The sequence below is a fragment of the Patagioenas fasciata genome, chromosome 28, assembly GCF_037038585.1.
Source record: "Patagioenas fasciata isolate bPatFas1 chromosome 28, bPatFas1.hap1, whole genome shotgun sequence".
Lineage (NCBI taxonomy): Eukaryota > Metazoa > Chordata > Aves > Columbiformes > Columbidae > Patagioenas > Patagioenas fasciata.
In genome coordinates, this window is record NC_092547.1 from 3,097,268 (window position 1) to 3,112,200 (window position 14,933).

Genomic DNA, 14,933 nt, shown 5'->3' on the forward strand with positions numbered 1-14,933 from the left:
AATTCCACCAGCTACAGGCAAATCACCTTGAATATTTTGAGAGAGTTGTAAACTTGGACCCTGCCCTCCTGCAGGCTGCTTTTTAAGTGCCTTTTTATTTCTTCTTTTACAAACCACCCATCTTTCACAAATTTGCTTGGCTATAGTATAAATTCCCGTATTACGTCACACATTGCTGGTGTTCCCCAATAACTCTCCTGATGTAGAATCGCTAATACCTCCCTCATGATTTGCTTATTTAACATTTCTCTACCATCTGGGAGTACCCATTTCCCACTCTGTTCCCTGGCTCCTAATTCTTGGAGGACTTCTTCTTATTTTTCATCAAAAACTGGAATTTCCTGTGAGGCCAGGACCTCAAGCGTGAGATAACTTACAGTTATCACTTCAGGTTTTAAGGCTGCTTCTCAGGCCATTTCATCTGATAACCAATCTCCCCTGACACAAAAGGAGTTTCCCCTCTGATGTCCCAATGGACATCATGCACTACAGCCACTTCTATTGGTGACATCAGATTATGTAACACTTGTCCAACTGGTTCTTCACAAACCAATTCTTTCCCTTTGCTATTAATTAGACCCCATTCTTCCCAGATTTTCCCAAAGGTGTGCACTACTCCAAATGCATATCTAGAACCGTTACAGATGGTACCTTCTTTTCCATCTAACATTTGCAGTGCCTGATTGACAGCGTATAGCTGGCATGTTTGAGCTGACCAGTTCTTAGGTAACCTGCCCGTTTCTTATTTCACCACTCACACCTTCAACGATGGCACACCCATTGTGTCTTTTCCCCTGAATTATCCCTGAAGTCCCATCTATGAGGAGGTGCAGCCCATTGTCATCTCTCCTCAGGAAAGCAGCAGGGTTTAATTTCCTGCTTTCTTTCACCAGAAGAGCGGTGACTGCTGCAGTTTGCAGACACTCAAGACACTGGCTCTAAGAGCTTAGATAAGTGTGCCACTGGCTGTCGCTTCCCCCCAGCCCACTTGCTGGTGGAGCAGTGTGGGAGGCAGAACAGGCCACCCTGTGCAAGCATTGCTCAACAGTACCAAAAACATCTCTGTATTATCAACACTGCTTTTAGCACGAATCAAAAAACATAGTCCCATACTAGGTACCACAAAGAACATTAACTCCACCCTGGCCAAAACCAACACAAACTTCCAGGTAATAGAATAGCTCTCAAATTTTCTCCTTATCACCCCCCCAGGCAGTAACTGTGCTTCCACACCCACAGCCTGTAAAACGTTTGTCTCTAATAAATAAGCTGGGGAATCTTCCACTAATATATTCCTTCCCCATACACTTTTAATTCTTATTATCACAGATAGGGCTGGAGCGCCGCTCCCCGCGGCCGCCGTCCTGTCCGCGCCAGAGACCGCCCCGCCGCCATCTCTAGTGAGGGCACAGCGGCCGCGCTCTCCCCGCCCCGCCACAGACACCTCATCAGCCACCGCCCGAACGGCGCCGGTACCCGTGGAGGAGGACTCGAAGGACGTTAACTCCCCCTCCTCGGCGGGGTGCGCCGCCCGCTTCCCAAGAGCGGCTCCCAGAGCGACCAGCTCCCCTCCTCCCCGGCGGCACGGGGCACGGCCTCAGTGCGGCGGCTTCACTGCCCGCGCCGAAGATGGCGGCGCGACGGGAGCGGGAAAGCGTGAGGCGCTGCAGGCGTCAGGCCCGGCCCGGGAGCCCCCAGCCGCTCCTGCTCCCACGCACCCCCCCCGTTTGCTTTACATTTGTGTATCGTATATAAATGCAGGGACAAGGAGCAGCGGCACGGAGCAGGCTGCTGGGTACGAGGTGTTCCCTCAGCACACACACCCACACCCCCCCGTCCCGGGCCGGGCCGCTCCGCGCGAAAGGGAAGGTGAGGGAAAAACAAAAACTAAAGGCACAGAGGCGTCCCGGCTGAAGCCGAGCTGTGCTCATCTACCCTTTGAATGACAATTCCAAAGGCACATCCCCACTCACGAAAGCTGGCGGCTCCGCAGGGTCCCCAGCAGACACAACCACCGGCCGGCGGGGCGGGGGGGGCTCTGCCCGGGCAGCTCCCGCAGGGTCCGCAGTCTGAGGACAACGCTCCGCCCGCAGCCCCGCACCGAAACCGCCGGAAGGTCCCACAGCCTCCTTGTCAAGCCCAAGGGAATCCGAGCTCGGCCCGTATACGGTCAGTGCTCCAGAAGCTTCTCCGCTCCCAGGCGTTTCACTAAACGTCTGTCAGCCGAGGGCTGTGGGCGTGACCAGAGCGCCCATCAACCGGAAGTGCCGGGCGCTTTCCTGCGGCTGCAAAGTGCTGCGACATGGGGCTGTGGGCCCCCCGGGGCGGGGCGCGGAGCTGCTGCGTCCCCCCAGTTCTGGGTCCCCCGACCCAGAGCAAAGTGCTCCCCTCCTCTGGCTGCCGACAGTCAGCCCGGCTTCTTGCACAGCCCCCTGGTTACCCCCTCACCCCGTCCCCCCAGTTAGTCCCAGGGGGTGTTTCCCTGTACGTTGCTGCATCCCCCCGCACCTCGCTGCATCCCCTGTACGTTGCTGCATCCCCCCGCACCTCGCTGCATCCCCTGTACGTTGCTGCATCCCCCCGCACCTCGCTGCATCCCCTGTACGTTGCTGCATCCCCCCGCACCTCGCTGCATCCCCTGTACGTTGCTGCATCCCCCCGCACCTCGCTGCATCCCCTGTACGTTGCTGCATCCCCCCGCACCTCGCTGCATCCCCTGTACGTTGCTGCATCCCCCCGCACCTCGCTGCATCCCCTGTACGTTGCTGCATCCCCCCGCACCTCGCTGCATCCCCTGTACGTTGCTGCATCCCCCCGCACCTCGCTGCATCCCCTGTACGTTGCTGCATCCCCCCGCACCTCGCTGCATCCCCTGTACGTTGCTGCATCCCCCCGCACCTCGCTGCATCCCCTGTACGTTGCTGCATCCCCCCGCACCTCGCTGCATCCCCTGTACGTTGCTGCATCCCACCGCACCTCGCTGCATCCCCTGTACGTTGCTGCATCCCACCGCACCTCGCTGCATCCCCTGTACGTTGCTGCATCCCCCCGCACCTCGCTGCATCCCCTGTACGTTGCTGCATCCCCCCGCACCTCGCTGCATCCCCTGTACGTTGCTGCATCCCACCGCACCTCGCTGCATCCCCCATGCCTCACTCCATCCCCCACACCTCGTTGCATCCCTCTGCGCCTCACTGCATCCCCCTACTCCTCGCTGCAGCCCCTTGTGCCTCCAACGCTCCCTCGCAGCTCCCTCACCCTCTATCTGCCTGACTTCCCTGACACCCACAGCCCAAGATTTCTGCCTCCGCTCCACTGTCTCTGTTCCTCGGAAGCTTTTGGCAGAGCTCAGGCATGCACACAGCTGAGGAGAGTGGAAATTGCAATGCGTCCCTGCCCTCTATTCCCTGTGGAGAGATGCAAATATTCATGTCCCACACAGAGCTGCTGGCTAAAGTGTAAAACACACCAATCTCCTTCCAAAACAGTCACTGCTTTTCCTTCAAATCACCTCTGCCTAGATAATGGTTGTTTGCTGCTGCCTGACAGAAGACAATGTTAGGTGCTCACAGCAGGGGGGTTCACCCCAGCTGAGGCCAAATCCACAGCCGCCTCTGCTCTCAGCGTCGCGGGGCAGCAAGGCCGAGCATCGCGCTCCCCTCGCAGGCTTTGCACTGGGACCACAGTCACAAGCCACAGCAAGAGCAGAGCAAAGCTCCTCTCAACCCAGCTATGAGTAAGCAATCAAGCGGTATTAAAGAAGCGATGGACAACGTCCTCGGACACACGGTGTGAACTGTGGGGTCGTCCTGTGCAGGGACAGGAGCTGGACTCGATGATCCTTGCGAGTCCCTTCCAGCTCAGGACGTTTTGTGATTCTAAGTGAATTTGTTTGCTGGGGACAGGGGAAGCCCTGAGGGTGCTCAACTCTCAGTTCACCCAGAGCCTCCCAACCAGCTCTAGCCCAGCAGTATGCAATGGGAAGAGGGACCCACGCTTTGAGATTCTCTCAAACCCACTCCCCAGCACTGGAGCTGAACAAAAAGGTCTCCGACAACCAAGCCCAAGCAGGCTCCTACCAGTGGCCGTAGTCCAGGTGCTGCCGGATCAGCGTATGGGGCTGCACTGTCCCGTAAGCGTCCACCTCGGGCATGTTGAGATCATCAATGAAGTACACGAGCTTCTTGGTACCTGGAGGGCCATAATTCCTACCAGCCTTTTTCTCCAGAGGTTTCTCAAGCATACCTGTAGGGAGGCAGAGGTGCAAAGCTCATCTACTGGGAGAGCAACTGCTGCAAAATAAAAATGATTTCTCAGCCCAGCTCAATGCTGTGCTGTGTGTAGCTACAGCGGCCCCTCAAGGAGCTGAGATGTCCCCCAGCTGCAGCTGTATGAGGAGCAGCTGAGGGGCCTGGGGGTTCAGCTGGAGAACAGGAGCTGAGGGGAGACCTTCTGATCTCTGAACTGCCTGAAAGGAGCTTGGAGCCAGGGGAGGTCGGGCTCTGCTCCCCAGGAACAAGCACCAGGAGCAGAGGAAATGGTCTCAAGTTGCACCAGGGGAGGCTGAGGCTGGATCTGGGGAACAATTTCTTCCCCAAAGGGCTGTGGGGCATTGGAACAGGCTGCCCAGGGCAGTGCTGGAGTCACCAGCCCTGGAGGGTTGGACAGACGTGGAGATGAGGTTCTCAGGGACTAGAGTGCTAGAGCTGGGTTACGGTTGGACTCGATGATCCTGAAGGTCTCTTCCAACCAAACTGATTCTATGATTCTACAGTGCAGCTGGGAGCCCTGCAGGGACCCTTGGTCAGCACTTTGGTTTGACTTAAATCAGAAAGCTCTCAACTCTTCCTTCCAAACAAAAATACAACAAACTTCGTCTGCTACAAAACATGTCTACCTCAGAGCAAACAAGAGCTTTTCATGCAAGATAAAGCCTTTTGAATCTCTTCTGCATAATTTTTTAAACGAAATCTTGCTTGCAGAGGTGGCTGTGCCAGAGCAGTGAGCATCCCCTGCTGCCTGCCCCGGCGATGCGGCAACTGCAGCGTGGCCAGGGCAGCAGGCACTGGGCGCTGCGATGGAGAAAGGGAGATGGATGCTGTGGGCACAGAAGCCCACGAGCAAAGCTGCTGGTTTTGTGAATATATGCATCTTTTACCCTGTTAGACAAAAATAGGCGATCTCAGGGCCAAATTCCTGGACATCTTCAGAACAACCAACATGACACTTTTATTTAAATGCATCAAATAATCATAAGTTCCCTGATCTTCTCACCAGCGTTACCCAACCCTCCAGATAATGTGACAAGACTTAATTCCAACACGAGCTGTCAAATTACCACCTAGTTTCAAGTAGGGTCACGCACACGCAAAGGAAAGCACGGAGAGAACAGTTTCGCATTTCAAAGCCTTGGAAGACTTTAATTTGTTTTAGCAGAAGGCTGGGGTCATATGTTGCTCTAGCTCATAAAACGTGGGGAATATTTATAATCCTGGGCTGATATTTAATAAAAATCACCCCACGTCGCTGCACATCATGTTCTATAGGTTATTGATTCCTCTGATTGCAGCCCAGGCAACCTTTACTGTCTCAGTAAGTGGAAAAGCAAACGGAAGCAACGCTCCTCTGCCCAGACCCCGGGTGGGTTTTCTGCCCTGTGCTTACTCGAAGAATTTGTTTCATTAGCAGTTTTGGGTTGGCAACAGACCTATAAGGTGCTATAAAGCAGCACACGGTAAGTAGCAATTCTTTGTAATTAGGGAAGACTGGCAAATGTAAACGGGACTGGGAGTTTTTTTAAGCCATTTATTATCACGTGCAAAAGTTGTTAAGGAAGATTTATATTCCGTTGGTTTGTTTCAGATCACAGACCTTTCAAAACGCTGGGTTTTTCCTGCTTGGGTGCACTGCAGACAGCTTGCCTTGCTCACCACTCAAAACGCAGCTGATTTCTTGTCACAGACAGGTGCTGCACAAAGGAATGGATTGTGCTACGAAAAATGATGAATCTTTCCTCAGCGGAGCCTCTCTCCCCGTTCAATAAAACCACAATATTTGAAATTTCTGGTAGCAAGTTAAATTAAGTGTTTCAAATAAGCATTTAATTTAAATTTAATTAGTCCCTAATTAACATATAAAATCAGCCCTTTTTGAGGTTAAACAAGTATGCAAGAGATTCATCACACTGAAATGCAATTACTGGGGATCAAGTGACATGTTCGTGGAAGTGGTATTTTAATTCAAAGCCGTATCTCACAATAATAATAAGGGGCGGTGTGTCTGTGTGAGATCCTGACACATACTCAAACCAGCACCTCAAAGAAACAGTCTGGACACCTCGTACCTTCTGGTTGGTGAGCAAGGGAGAGGGAAAAAAAGAACCCAAACAAAAAAAACCACAAGATTTATTGCAATTTCTCTGAATGACAGAAGTCAGGGCCACATCTGATGGAGGGGCAGAGGCCCAAGAGGGCACGAAGCAGAGCGAGGCCCAGGGCAAATGCCACAGAATGTGGTATTTAGTCACAATAAACTACAGAAAATCCCCAAACTGGCCCCAGGTTCAGGCAGAGAGAGTGTTGGGCTCCTTTTAACCCCTGTGCACATGGCGCTTCTGGAAGCCACAGGATGCAGGGATGGGTTGAACAACAACTCTGCTTCCCCTAAGGGCTGCATCTTATACATCTCTGCAGCAACAGGCACCTTGTCTAAGGAACTACTGGAACTCAGGTTAGGATCTTTTTTAAGTAAGAAAAAATCCAAAATTACTTTGTGCCCATGTTTTACAAATTTAAAGATGTGCCTGCTGGGGAAAAGAATAAAGCAGCCAAGTGACAAACTACACAAAAAGGGACAAATTAACTCTAAAAAATGAGCAGCAGGGATCCAGGCCAAGCAGTATAAATCATGCTTCTCAATGCAAATCTCACCACCACATCTTCATCCACACACAAGACAACTTGCTCCTCTGTGCAGGGGAAGAAAATCACTGACTCAGCCCACAGCTCATGACCAGGGACACGGTGCCAGGTCTGCCTGTACAAATAACACCTGCACACACTCGCCCATCCAGCTGGAGACAAACGGCTGCACATTCACAGAATCACAGGATCCCAGGCTGGTTGGGCTGAAGGGACCTCTGCAGATCCCCCAGTCCAACCCCCCTGCTCACGCAGGGTCACAGAGCAGATCACACAGGTGGGTCCAGGCGGGTTTCAATGTCTCAGAGAAGGAGACTCCACACCCGCTCTGGGCAGCCTGGGCCAGGCTCTGGCACCTCCCAGCAAACAAGTTTCTGCTCATGTTCAGATGGAGCCTCCTGTGTTTCAGTCTGTGCCCGCTGCCCCTCACCCTGGCGTTGGGCACCACTGAACAGACTCTGGTCCATCCTCTGACAGCCACCCTGAGATATTGATCCCATTGATCAGATCCCTCTCAGCTTCTCTTCTCCAGCTCAACAGCCCCAGAGCTCTCAGTCTCTCCCCATAAGAAAGAATCTCTAGGTCCCTCAGCATCTTTGTCCCCCACCCAGGCAGCTGGACAGAGAGACAGACAGACAGACAGACAGACTGCCAGACAGCTCAGCCCATTTAGCAGCTCAAGGACATTTTGCAGAGACCCCAACACAGGGAAAAAAGCAAAGGGGCACCTGGGAGGGAGGAGGGAGACTGCAGCCATCACACACTAGCAAGACCCAAAACCCTTCAGACCTGCCCCAGAAAGCTGCCGTGACTCCACGACACAGCCCCAGGTGACACAGCGTGGGCTGAGCCTGTGCTGTCACCTCTGCGAGTGGATCAGTCCCACAGGGCAACTTTAAACTCTGACACCTTCCTTAAAACATCTGCAGTGTCGGGAGCCCAGCAGAGCACAGACAGGGGCTGTGATGCTCGTGGCCGTGAGCGTGTTCGCCCCAGGGCCACCTGGCCAGGAAAAACCCACATGGTGAAGGTTAAAACCTTGGTCTCACTGGTGCTGGTCCTGTAGAGGGAGTAAAGGGATTTCAGGACACTTGGGTCAGACCAAACTCCATAAAAGAAGTTATTTTGGTTTACAGTGACCCACAGCTGTTGTTCAACTCAAAACAAGCAAGGTTGTTTCATTCCTGATTAATAAATACATGTAGAAAATTATCCTCTCTCTTTAGGTCAACTGAAAGTGAAAATACCATTCCAAAATGAGTCACTTTTCAACAATTCCCTCTTTCTCTTCATCTGTGAAAAGACTACACAGCAGAACTGACCTTATCCTGGTCTCAAACTTCATCTTTCACTGATGTGCCAAAATCCTCATCAAAGATATTCTCATGGGCTTCCCCAGGTCAGAGCCTCCCAGGGTCAGCAGCCGTGTCCCCTGGGGCGGTGGGATGTGGCACCCGCTCCGTGGGAGCACACGGGGCTGCATCAGGATGCGGGGGACAGCCCAGGAACCAGCAGCACCTGCACATCCCCATTAGCACTGTCCTCACTGACAACTGGGATGCAATTCCCATCATTGCACTCTGAGGACAGCTTAGATCCCAGCCAAGCAACCCATTCTATTCAGCACGGGCTTAAATTCAAGCGTATTAAAGACACACCTCAAGTCAAGTACGAGCTGTGTGCTGTAGAGAACAGCAGCAGATTTAAGTGTGTGCTTTGCACAGCCCTGAACCAGAGTCGTGGTGTTCAGAATTCAATCCCTCATGTTGGGAAATGCCATTTTCCATAAAACCAGGAGTCTGCGGACCAGTGAGTTTCACAGTGGGATTTAAGAGTCAGTGGGTGCCAGTGCAGTGCCCACAGTGCACACCCAGCTCCAAACCCCGACGGACACCCCAGGAATTTGGTGACCTGCCAGGCAGAAGTCCCACATCTCAGCCATTGTCTTACCTTGCAGCATGGCAGAGGTGGTGTAGTAGTTAAACGGGACCTTCTTCACCACATAGGCGTCTGTATCCAGTGAGCAGAGCTTGTCCCCCACCAGCACAGACTTCCCCGTGCCGGCGTTGCCCACCAGCATCACGGGGCGCCGGCGCTCCAGGAGCCTGTCCATGAAGTACCGCACACGGACCGTCTCGGTGGTGGGCACCAGGCAAGCCTGAGAGGGGCAAAACGAGCAGGTAAGTGTACCCATCTGTGGCACCACCCCACTGCCATGTTCTGAGGAGACATCAAACTGGGAGAGCCAGGAATGAGTGCGGTGACCTGAGTTTCTAGATGGCGCTAGGAAGGGAACAATACACTGCTACCAACCATTCAAGTCAAACTATCTGTACAGACGAAACAATGACAGCGGGATGCTGAGAGCAACATCTGGATCTCCCCGCAAACACACATTTTGCTAAAATGGTAACAATTTTTACAAGTCATCTGCTCACTGTGGCACCTCTAAAAGGAAAGAAAGGCATAGCTGGCAAACGCAATTCACTACCTGCAGCAACTCTCATTTTTCGTCCAAATCATATAAACAACCCTATTTTCAGCCACGCAGAATGACGAGATGGTGTCTCAGGGACTTTGTCACTACGTTGTCCCACATCCTGCTTCTCTCTGCAGGCCAAACGCACCTCCATCCCGCACCCTGGGCACACCAGCCCTGGCTCATAGGTGTCTCTGAGCCTGCGCCTCATGTACATCACTCAGCTCTGGAAGATGGATGGAGGATGAGTCTTCACAGTCAAAGTACAGTAAAGAAAGATGGGTAATTGAGTTGTACTTCATAAAGAATGTGTCAAGGGTTTTGATTGTGGGGTGACAATACAACCATGGCAGATGTGTTGTTAGCCCCCTCTCCCCCACCTTCAGCCCCTCTCTCTCCCCCATTCCCACTCAGGACAGGTGATTGGGAGGGAAAGAAGGATAGATAGAAGAGAATTGGAAAAATTAAAAATGTTTTACCAATGCTACTAATAAGAATAGAGAAAATAATACAAAATATACAAAACCAATCTTGAAAGCCCCAGCAACTGCAGAGCTGGCACCTGAAGTCCTGGACTGGACTGTGCAGCCAACCGGAGCTGGATTCAGTCTGTCATGAGGCCTCAGTTCGCAGGGACGACCAGCAAGGTCCTCTCCTAATCTCGGCCATAAGCAAAATGGACGAGATCCTCGTGATCTCCCACTTTTATATGAAGTATTCACGTGAATGGGATGTTATACTCTGTTTGTCAGTTTCTTGGTCACCTGTTTCTCATTGCCCCTCTCGCGAGATGCGAATCTGTCCTTATCAATAACCTCACGTTCCATTGCTATGTTTACCAAAACATGGATCTGGTTCTCCAGGAAAACGCAGCTGATATGAAGGTTTTACCTGACAGGCAAATTCACTAAAAGAGAAACTTGTTTTTAACAAAACCAGGACGGAATGCCATTCTTATTATGAAGTGCTTGACCTCGAAGGAGACTTCAATTGAAATGCCTGCATACAGTCACTAAAATGCATGTGCTCTTCCCAGACAAAACACGTGCAAGGTTCACATACCTGTAAGGGCATTTCTGGATCAAATTCAAACTGAGGAATAAGTTTAGACCAAGGTTCAAACTTCTTCGTTTCTGGATCAATGTAGAAGTCAAAGACTGTGCCCTGAGAGGGAAACTTGATAGTCTTGAATTCTGCCACCCACCACTTGCTGAACTCCACTCTGTAGTCCACAAGCTATAAGACAAAAAGTGGAGAAAATACACTAATCTGGATCAATTAATTAGTAATGGAGAATGTTATCTATCCCAGTCCACCAGAGCGGGATTAGTCCTTAAAATATATTCCACAGCATAAAGTTCTTATCATTTTTCCTGCTATTAAGCCTAATTTTTCATTTCCTTCATTTCTGCTCATCAGTCCTATTTATTCATCTAAATAATTCATCCTCTGTGTTGATCACTCTTGGTATGTCTGAGACTAGATAGATGGATCAATTTGAAAAAGAGAAATACGTGCCTATGACTAAACAGACCACTTGATTGATTCTTGGTGCCTACTTCTTCCAACAGACAAGGACACAACATCCGTCTACATCTGTGCTCATGGTCAGTCACAGCATGCATACCAAAGCCTTTCCTCATCAATCACACCACTCTATTCAGAGTGAGTTGTTGTCTTCTGGCTTCTTTTCAAGCCACAACGTTTCAGACAAGCAGGACTGCAGACACCAGCGTACCAAAGCAGCAGCGAGGGTCTGCCCCTTTGACCCCGCCGTGATTCTGCGCTGCCACATTCCCCCCAAAGCACCCGTTTCCTTGCTTTTCCCCATTGTATCTTTCTATACATGGAGATTTTGGAGCATCTGAATTTTTTCAACTGGGGTGACAGTTTTGCTTTAGATGCTGGGTCAGGACTCACAAAATGTGCTTAGTCCCCTCCTCTGCCCTAGGTCTCCTGTATGACATTGGGCCAGCCATTCTGCCCAAACACCTTCCCATGTGGACAATGGGAACTGGAGAGAGGTGGAGGGGAGGAGGAGAGGAAAATTGCTGTGAGAAAGATGTTTGTGAAATACCGGACGCATCATTTAGCCCGTTTTAACAGCACAGTTTGTTCCTGGGGTGTCTGCGGGTCTCTCCTCCCCATAGCCATACAATGTGGGGTCACCAACACATTGTCCATAGGCTGCTCGGCCTCCATAAGGAAACCTGGGTTTGTTGCTGAACTGAACCAAGTGTCCTCCATAAAGCCTCCTGAGCCACAGTCCCTCAAAAGACCAGTGGATTTGAAAAACACATTAATAGTATCCACGATTTTGCAGACTCATGCTATTCAGAGAGGCAGAATCCCTGTAATTCTCCATTCTCCTGTTGTTATAACTCCTCAGCAGCGGCAGCAGAGTCGCCCGCAGTGGAGCGGGACGTGCGTGGCTGCTAAAAGCTTTCCCACAAGGGTGCCCTTACCCCGCACAGCCAGACCGCCTGCAAGCGCGCTGTGCCGCGCTGCCCGCCCTCCCTGACCCCGCGGTTAAATGGAGCCACTCCAGCCCCAGCTCTATTGCCAGAACGGTGTGGAATTCAAACCACTTCCTTAATAAAAACCCCATATGGATTACCGCTAATTTCAGAGCCAGGAAATGGCAAATCTATCATCTGTTTTTATACAGGGGCCCCGCTACCCACCAACAAGCACCGAGTAGTGGGAAGCCTCCCAGACTGTTTCTCCTGACATTTCGGCCGCGAAAGGTCAGCGCGAAGGGCACCTTCGGTGGAAAGCAATAAACAGATTTTATATTGGATCATTTTTCATCAGGCTCCCCATTGCTCGGACTGCTGTATCCTCGCACTCTCAGCTCTGACATTTACAGAGCATCGCGGGCAGTAACGCACAGCCAGGCTCCCGGCGGAGCCTCCCGGAGGGTCGCTGTGCCTGCAGCTGCTCCTGCAGCCCACCCAGAGCCACTACCGCAGGCAGGAGCCCGGCCTGATGCACCCGAGACTGACTGTGCGGCATGGGGAACACAGCGGCCAGCTGCCACAGCACCGCACACCAGCATACTTGCGCTTGTACTGCTGAAGCAAAGACAAGTAGTGCTTCCCAGGCTTTATTGTGCTTTGTTTTGTTTCTTTAAGTCATCCTAGACTGGCAACACTAAGGCTGAGTATTTCCCAGCTGGCACATGGGAAATGGAGGCTCCACAAGGACCAAGGAAGCTGGTCTCGCACAGGTCATTCAATGGTCACAAGGTGTGATGGCACCAAGTGAGCACCCAGCTGAGCTTGAGCTGTGTTGTTCAGCACTTCCTGAAGCATCTGATCCTTGGCATGGAGCAAATCTGAAGAGACCAGCAGACACTCTAGGTCTGGCGTTAAGGTACATGAAAACACACAAAGAGACCCCTGGGAGCACTTGAGCAGCCATCAAGAACGGCAGTGCCTCCACCCGAGCTGGGGAGGGGTGTCTGGTGTTACATTCGTGGAGAGACCTCCCGCATAGTCCAGACAACACAGAGTTTGACACAAGCCCAGCGGAGATCAGACGTGGATCTCCAAGCCCTTGACAGCAGTGCAGTGTGGGCAGACCCAGACATCAGGACTACACACTTTAGATCTGAGGATAAGGCGTCCTCTGACTAGGGGATGCAACCACCCAAGAGCAGGTGTGCCCCTGTGGCCACGAAAGTCAATGGCACCTGGGGTGCCTTAGGAAAAGTATGACCAGCAGGTCAAGGGAGGTTGTTCCTCCGGCTCTGCTCTGCCCTGGTGACAAAACACCGGCTGGTTTGTGTTATGTAGCACGTCTACCTGTGCAGTCAGAAGGCTGAAAGACTGCTCCACTGATACATCCATCTGATAAATCAGTCTTAATTTGATCACATTATGCACATCCACAGGCTTCTATAAGTTAACCTTATGTTTCTCCCCAGTGAAATGCATCTGCATAAGCAAACATCCCTCCACCTTTACCACTGACCCCTCAGCTGTTCTCCGGTGGTGTTACACCCTGGATAACGAGGCCTTTCGCAAAAGGAATTGTTGTGTTTCTAGTTTATTATCACCTATATGAGAGCCCCAGGAAAACAGCATTACTGGCATAGCACTATGTTTCAGAAAGTATGAAGAAATCAAAACAACACAAAACCACACAAACAAACTGTGTGAAAGATGCTGAAGAGGCATCTTCCGTCTTACCTGATCTCGAAACATTGATCCACCAAAGGCCCAGACGGCAGCAAAGACAAAGTAAAGTTCATAAAGCTCCTTGGGACAGTCAGGAGGTGTGTTCTCCTCTGCCAGGAGACATTCAAGGAGGTAGCACAACATCTGAACCATACTCTGTTCAGGAATGGGAATAATCTTCTTAAATCTAAGGGATGGAAATTAGAAAGCAATACGTCCATCACAACCCAGGAAGACTAGAAATGCTCTTTCAGAATACTGGCATTCTGCTTGTCAGCGGTACGTGTCCTATTCCCAGGTACAATAAAGAGAACACCCATTCTCACACTCAGACCCGCTGGCACCGGCACATACACAAGTAATAACAATAATCAGAAGTTTCAAGCATTTTAAAACTTTGATCTTCTTGAAAGAAGCAGAATGGAAGACTTGCTAAAGGCAATGATTTCCTGCGAGCACGATGAGTTCAAAAGCGGTCAAATAGAGGAGTAATAAAATAAACCCTTTCATCTTGCCATTTTACATTCATTTAAGCTACACTTACAGAATTCCAAACTAATATTGTAGCTGCACTGAAGTCCTCCATAAAGTAACTATAGCTATTTGAAAGGTTGGTTCTACGATTTCTGAATTAAGCAAGCTACCAAAACACTCAGCTCAGGGTTGCCTGCAGCTAATCCCGTGGATTTCACGCTCTGAGACAATGTTCAGCAAACAGAATGGGAAACGTCCGATTGACTTTGCTACCAACAGTCAAAACCAACTTGGTCCCACAGAGAGAAGTTCCCTAGCACAATGTTTAAGTCCTGATTCCAGACCCTTCTGACACATCCCCCTTTTGGCTGACATCTCCCATGCTCACTGATTTTTCTTTTGTTTTTAAAGGAAAGTGCAACTATAGGAAGCAAGTAGAGGATGGGAGATGCTCCCTTAAGTTTTCTGGGACTCTACTTTGGCCAGTCCTCACCACAGTAGGAGAAAGAGAATGGTTTCACATGATGATAAGCAAGAACCACATGACTTCCCTGTGGACACTGCTTTAAAGCCAAATCAAGCCAAGAAGCACTAGGACCCTTCCAAATACCCAAGTTCTTAATGAAAAATAACTTGTGGAGTGGGCTCAGGTCTAGCCTGACACATCAGGAGGCTGAAAAGCTTTCTCTTTGGGATCTGCCGGAATTATTTTCCAAGAGATAGAGAGTTGATACAGGAAATACAATAAAAATCAAATCAAAATCAGATGAAAACCAGATCTGACCAACACGATACAGGCAGGAGCGTCACTTTGCCCACCTCGCCCTGCTGGTTCTCTGAGCTTAAGCCAATGATGCTCAGGGCTTCCAGGGGCAAGGA

The 14,933-nt window shown here is 50.8% G+C and overlaps 2 protein-coding genes across 2 annotated transcripts in view; both read right to left on the reverse strand.

The window, feature by feature from the left end:
* Positions 1–2,375, reverse strand: part of LOC139825724 (dynein axonemal heavy chain 9-like) — an 18,197-nt gene extending 15,822 nt beyond the window's left edge. The window contains exon 1 of the mRNA XM_071799788.1: positions 1,974–2,375. The gene's annotated coding sequence lies outside the window, so the exon portion shown is untranslated. The remainder of the gene's footprint in view (positions 1–1,973) is intronic.
* Positions 1–14,428, reverse strand: part of LOC139825725 (dynein axonemal heavy chain 9-like) — a 17,162-nt gene extending 2,734 nt beyond the window's left edge. Inside the window, exons 1-4 of the mRNA XM_071799789.1 lie at positions 13,593–14,428; positions 10,462–10,635; positions 8,871–9,078; positions 4,080–4,245 (exon numbers count right to left, since the gene is read on the reverse strand). Coding sequence (XP_071655890.1) covers positions 4,080–4,245; positions 8,871–9,078; positions 10,462–10,635; positions 13,593–13,733 — 689 coding nt within the window. The 5' untranslated portion in view covers positions 13,734–14,428. The remainder of the gene's footprint in view (positions 1–4,079; positions 4,246–8,870; positions 9,079–10,461; positions 10,636–13,592) is intronic.
* Between the last annotated feature and the right edge of the window lie 505 nt (positions 14,429–14,933).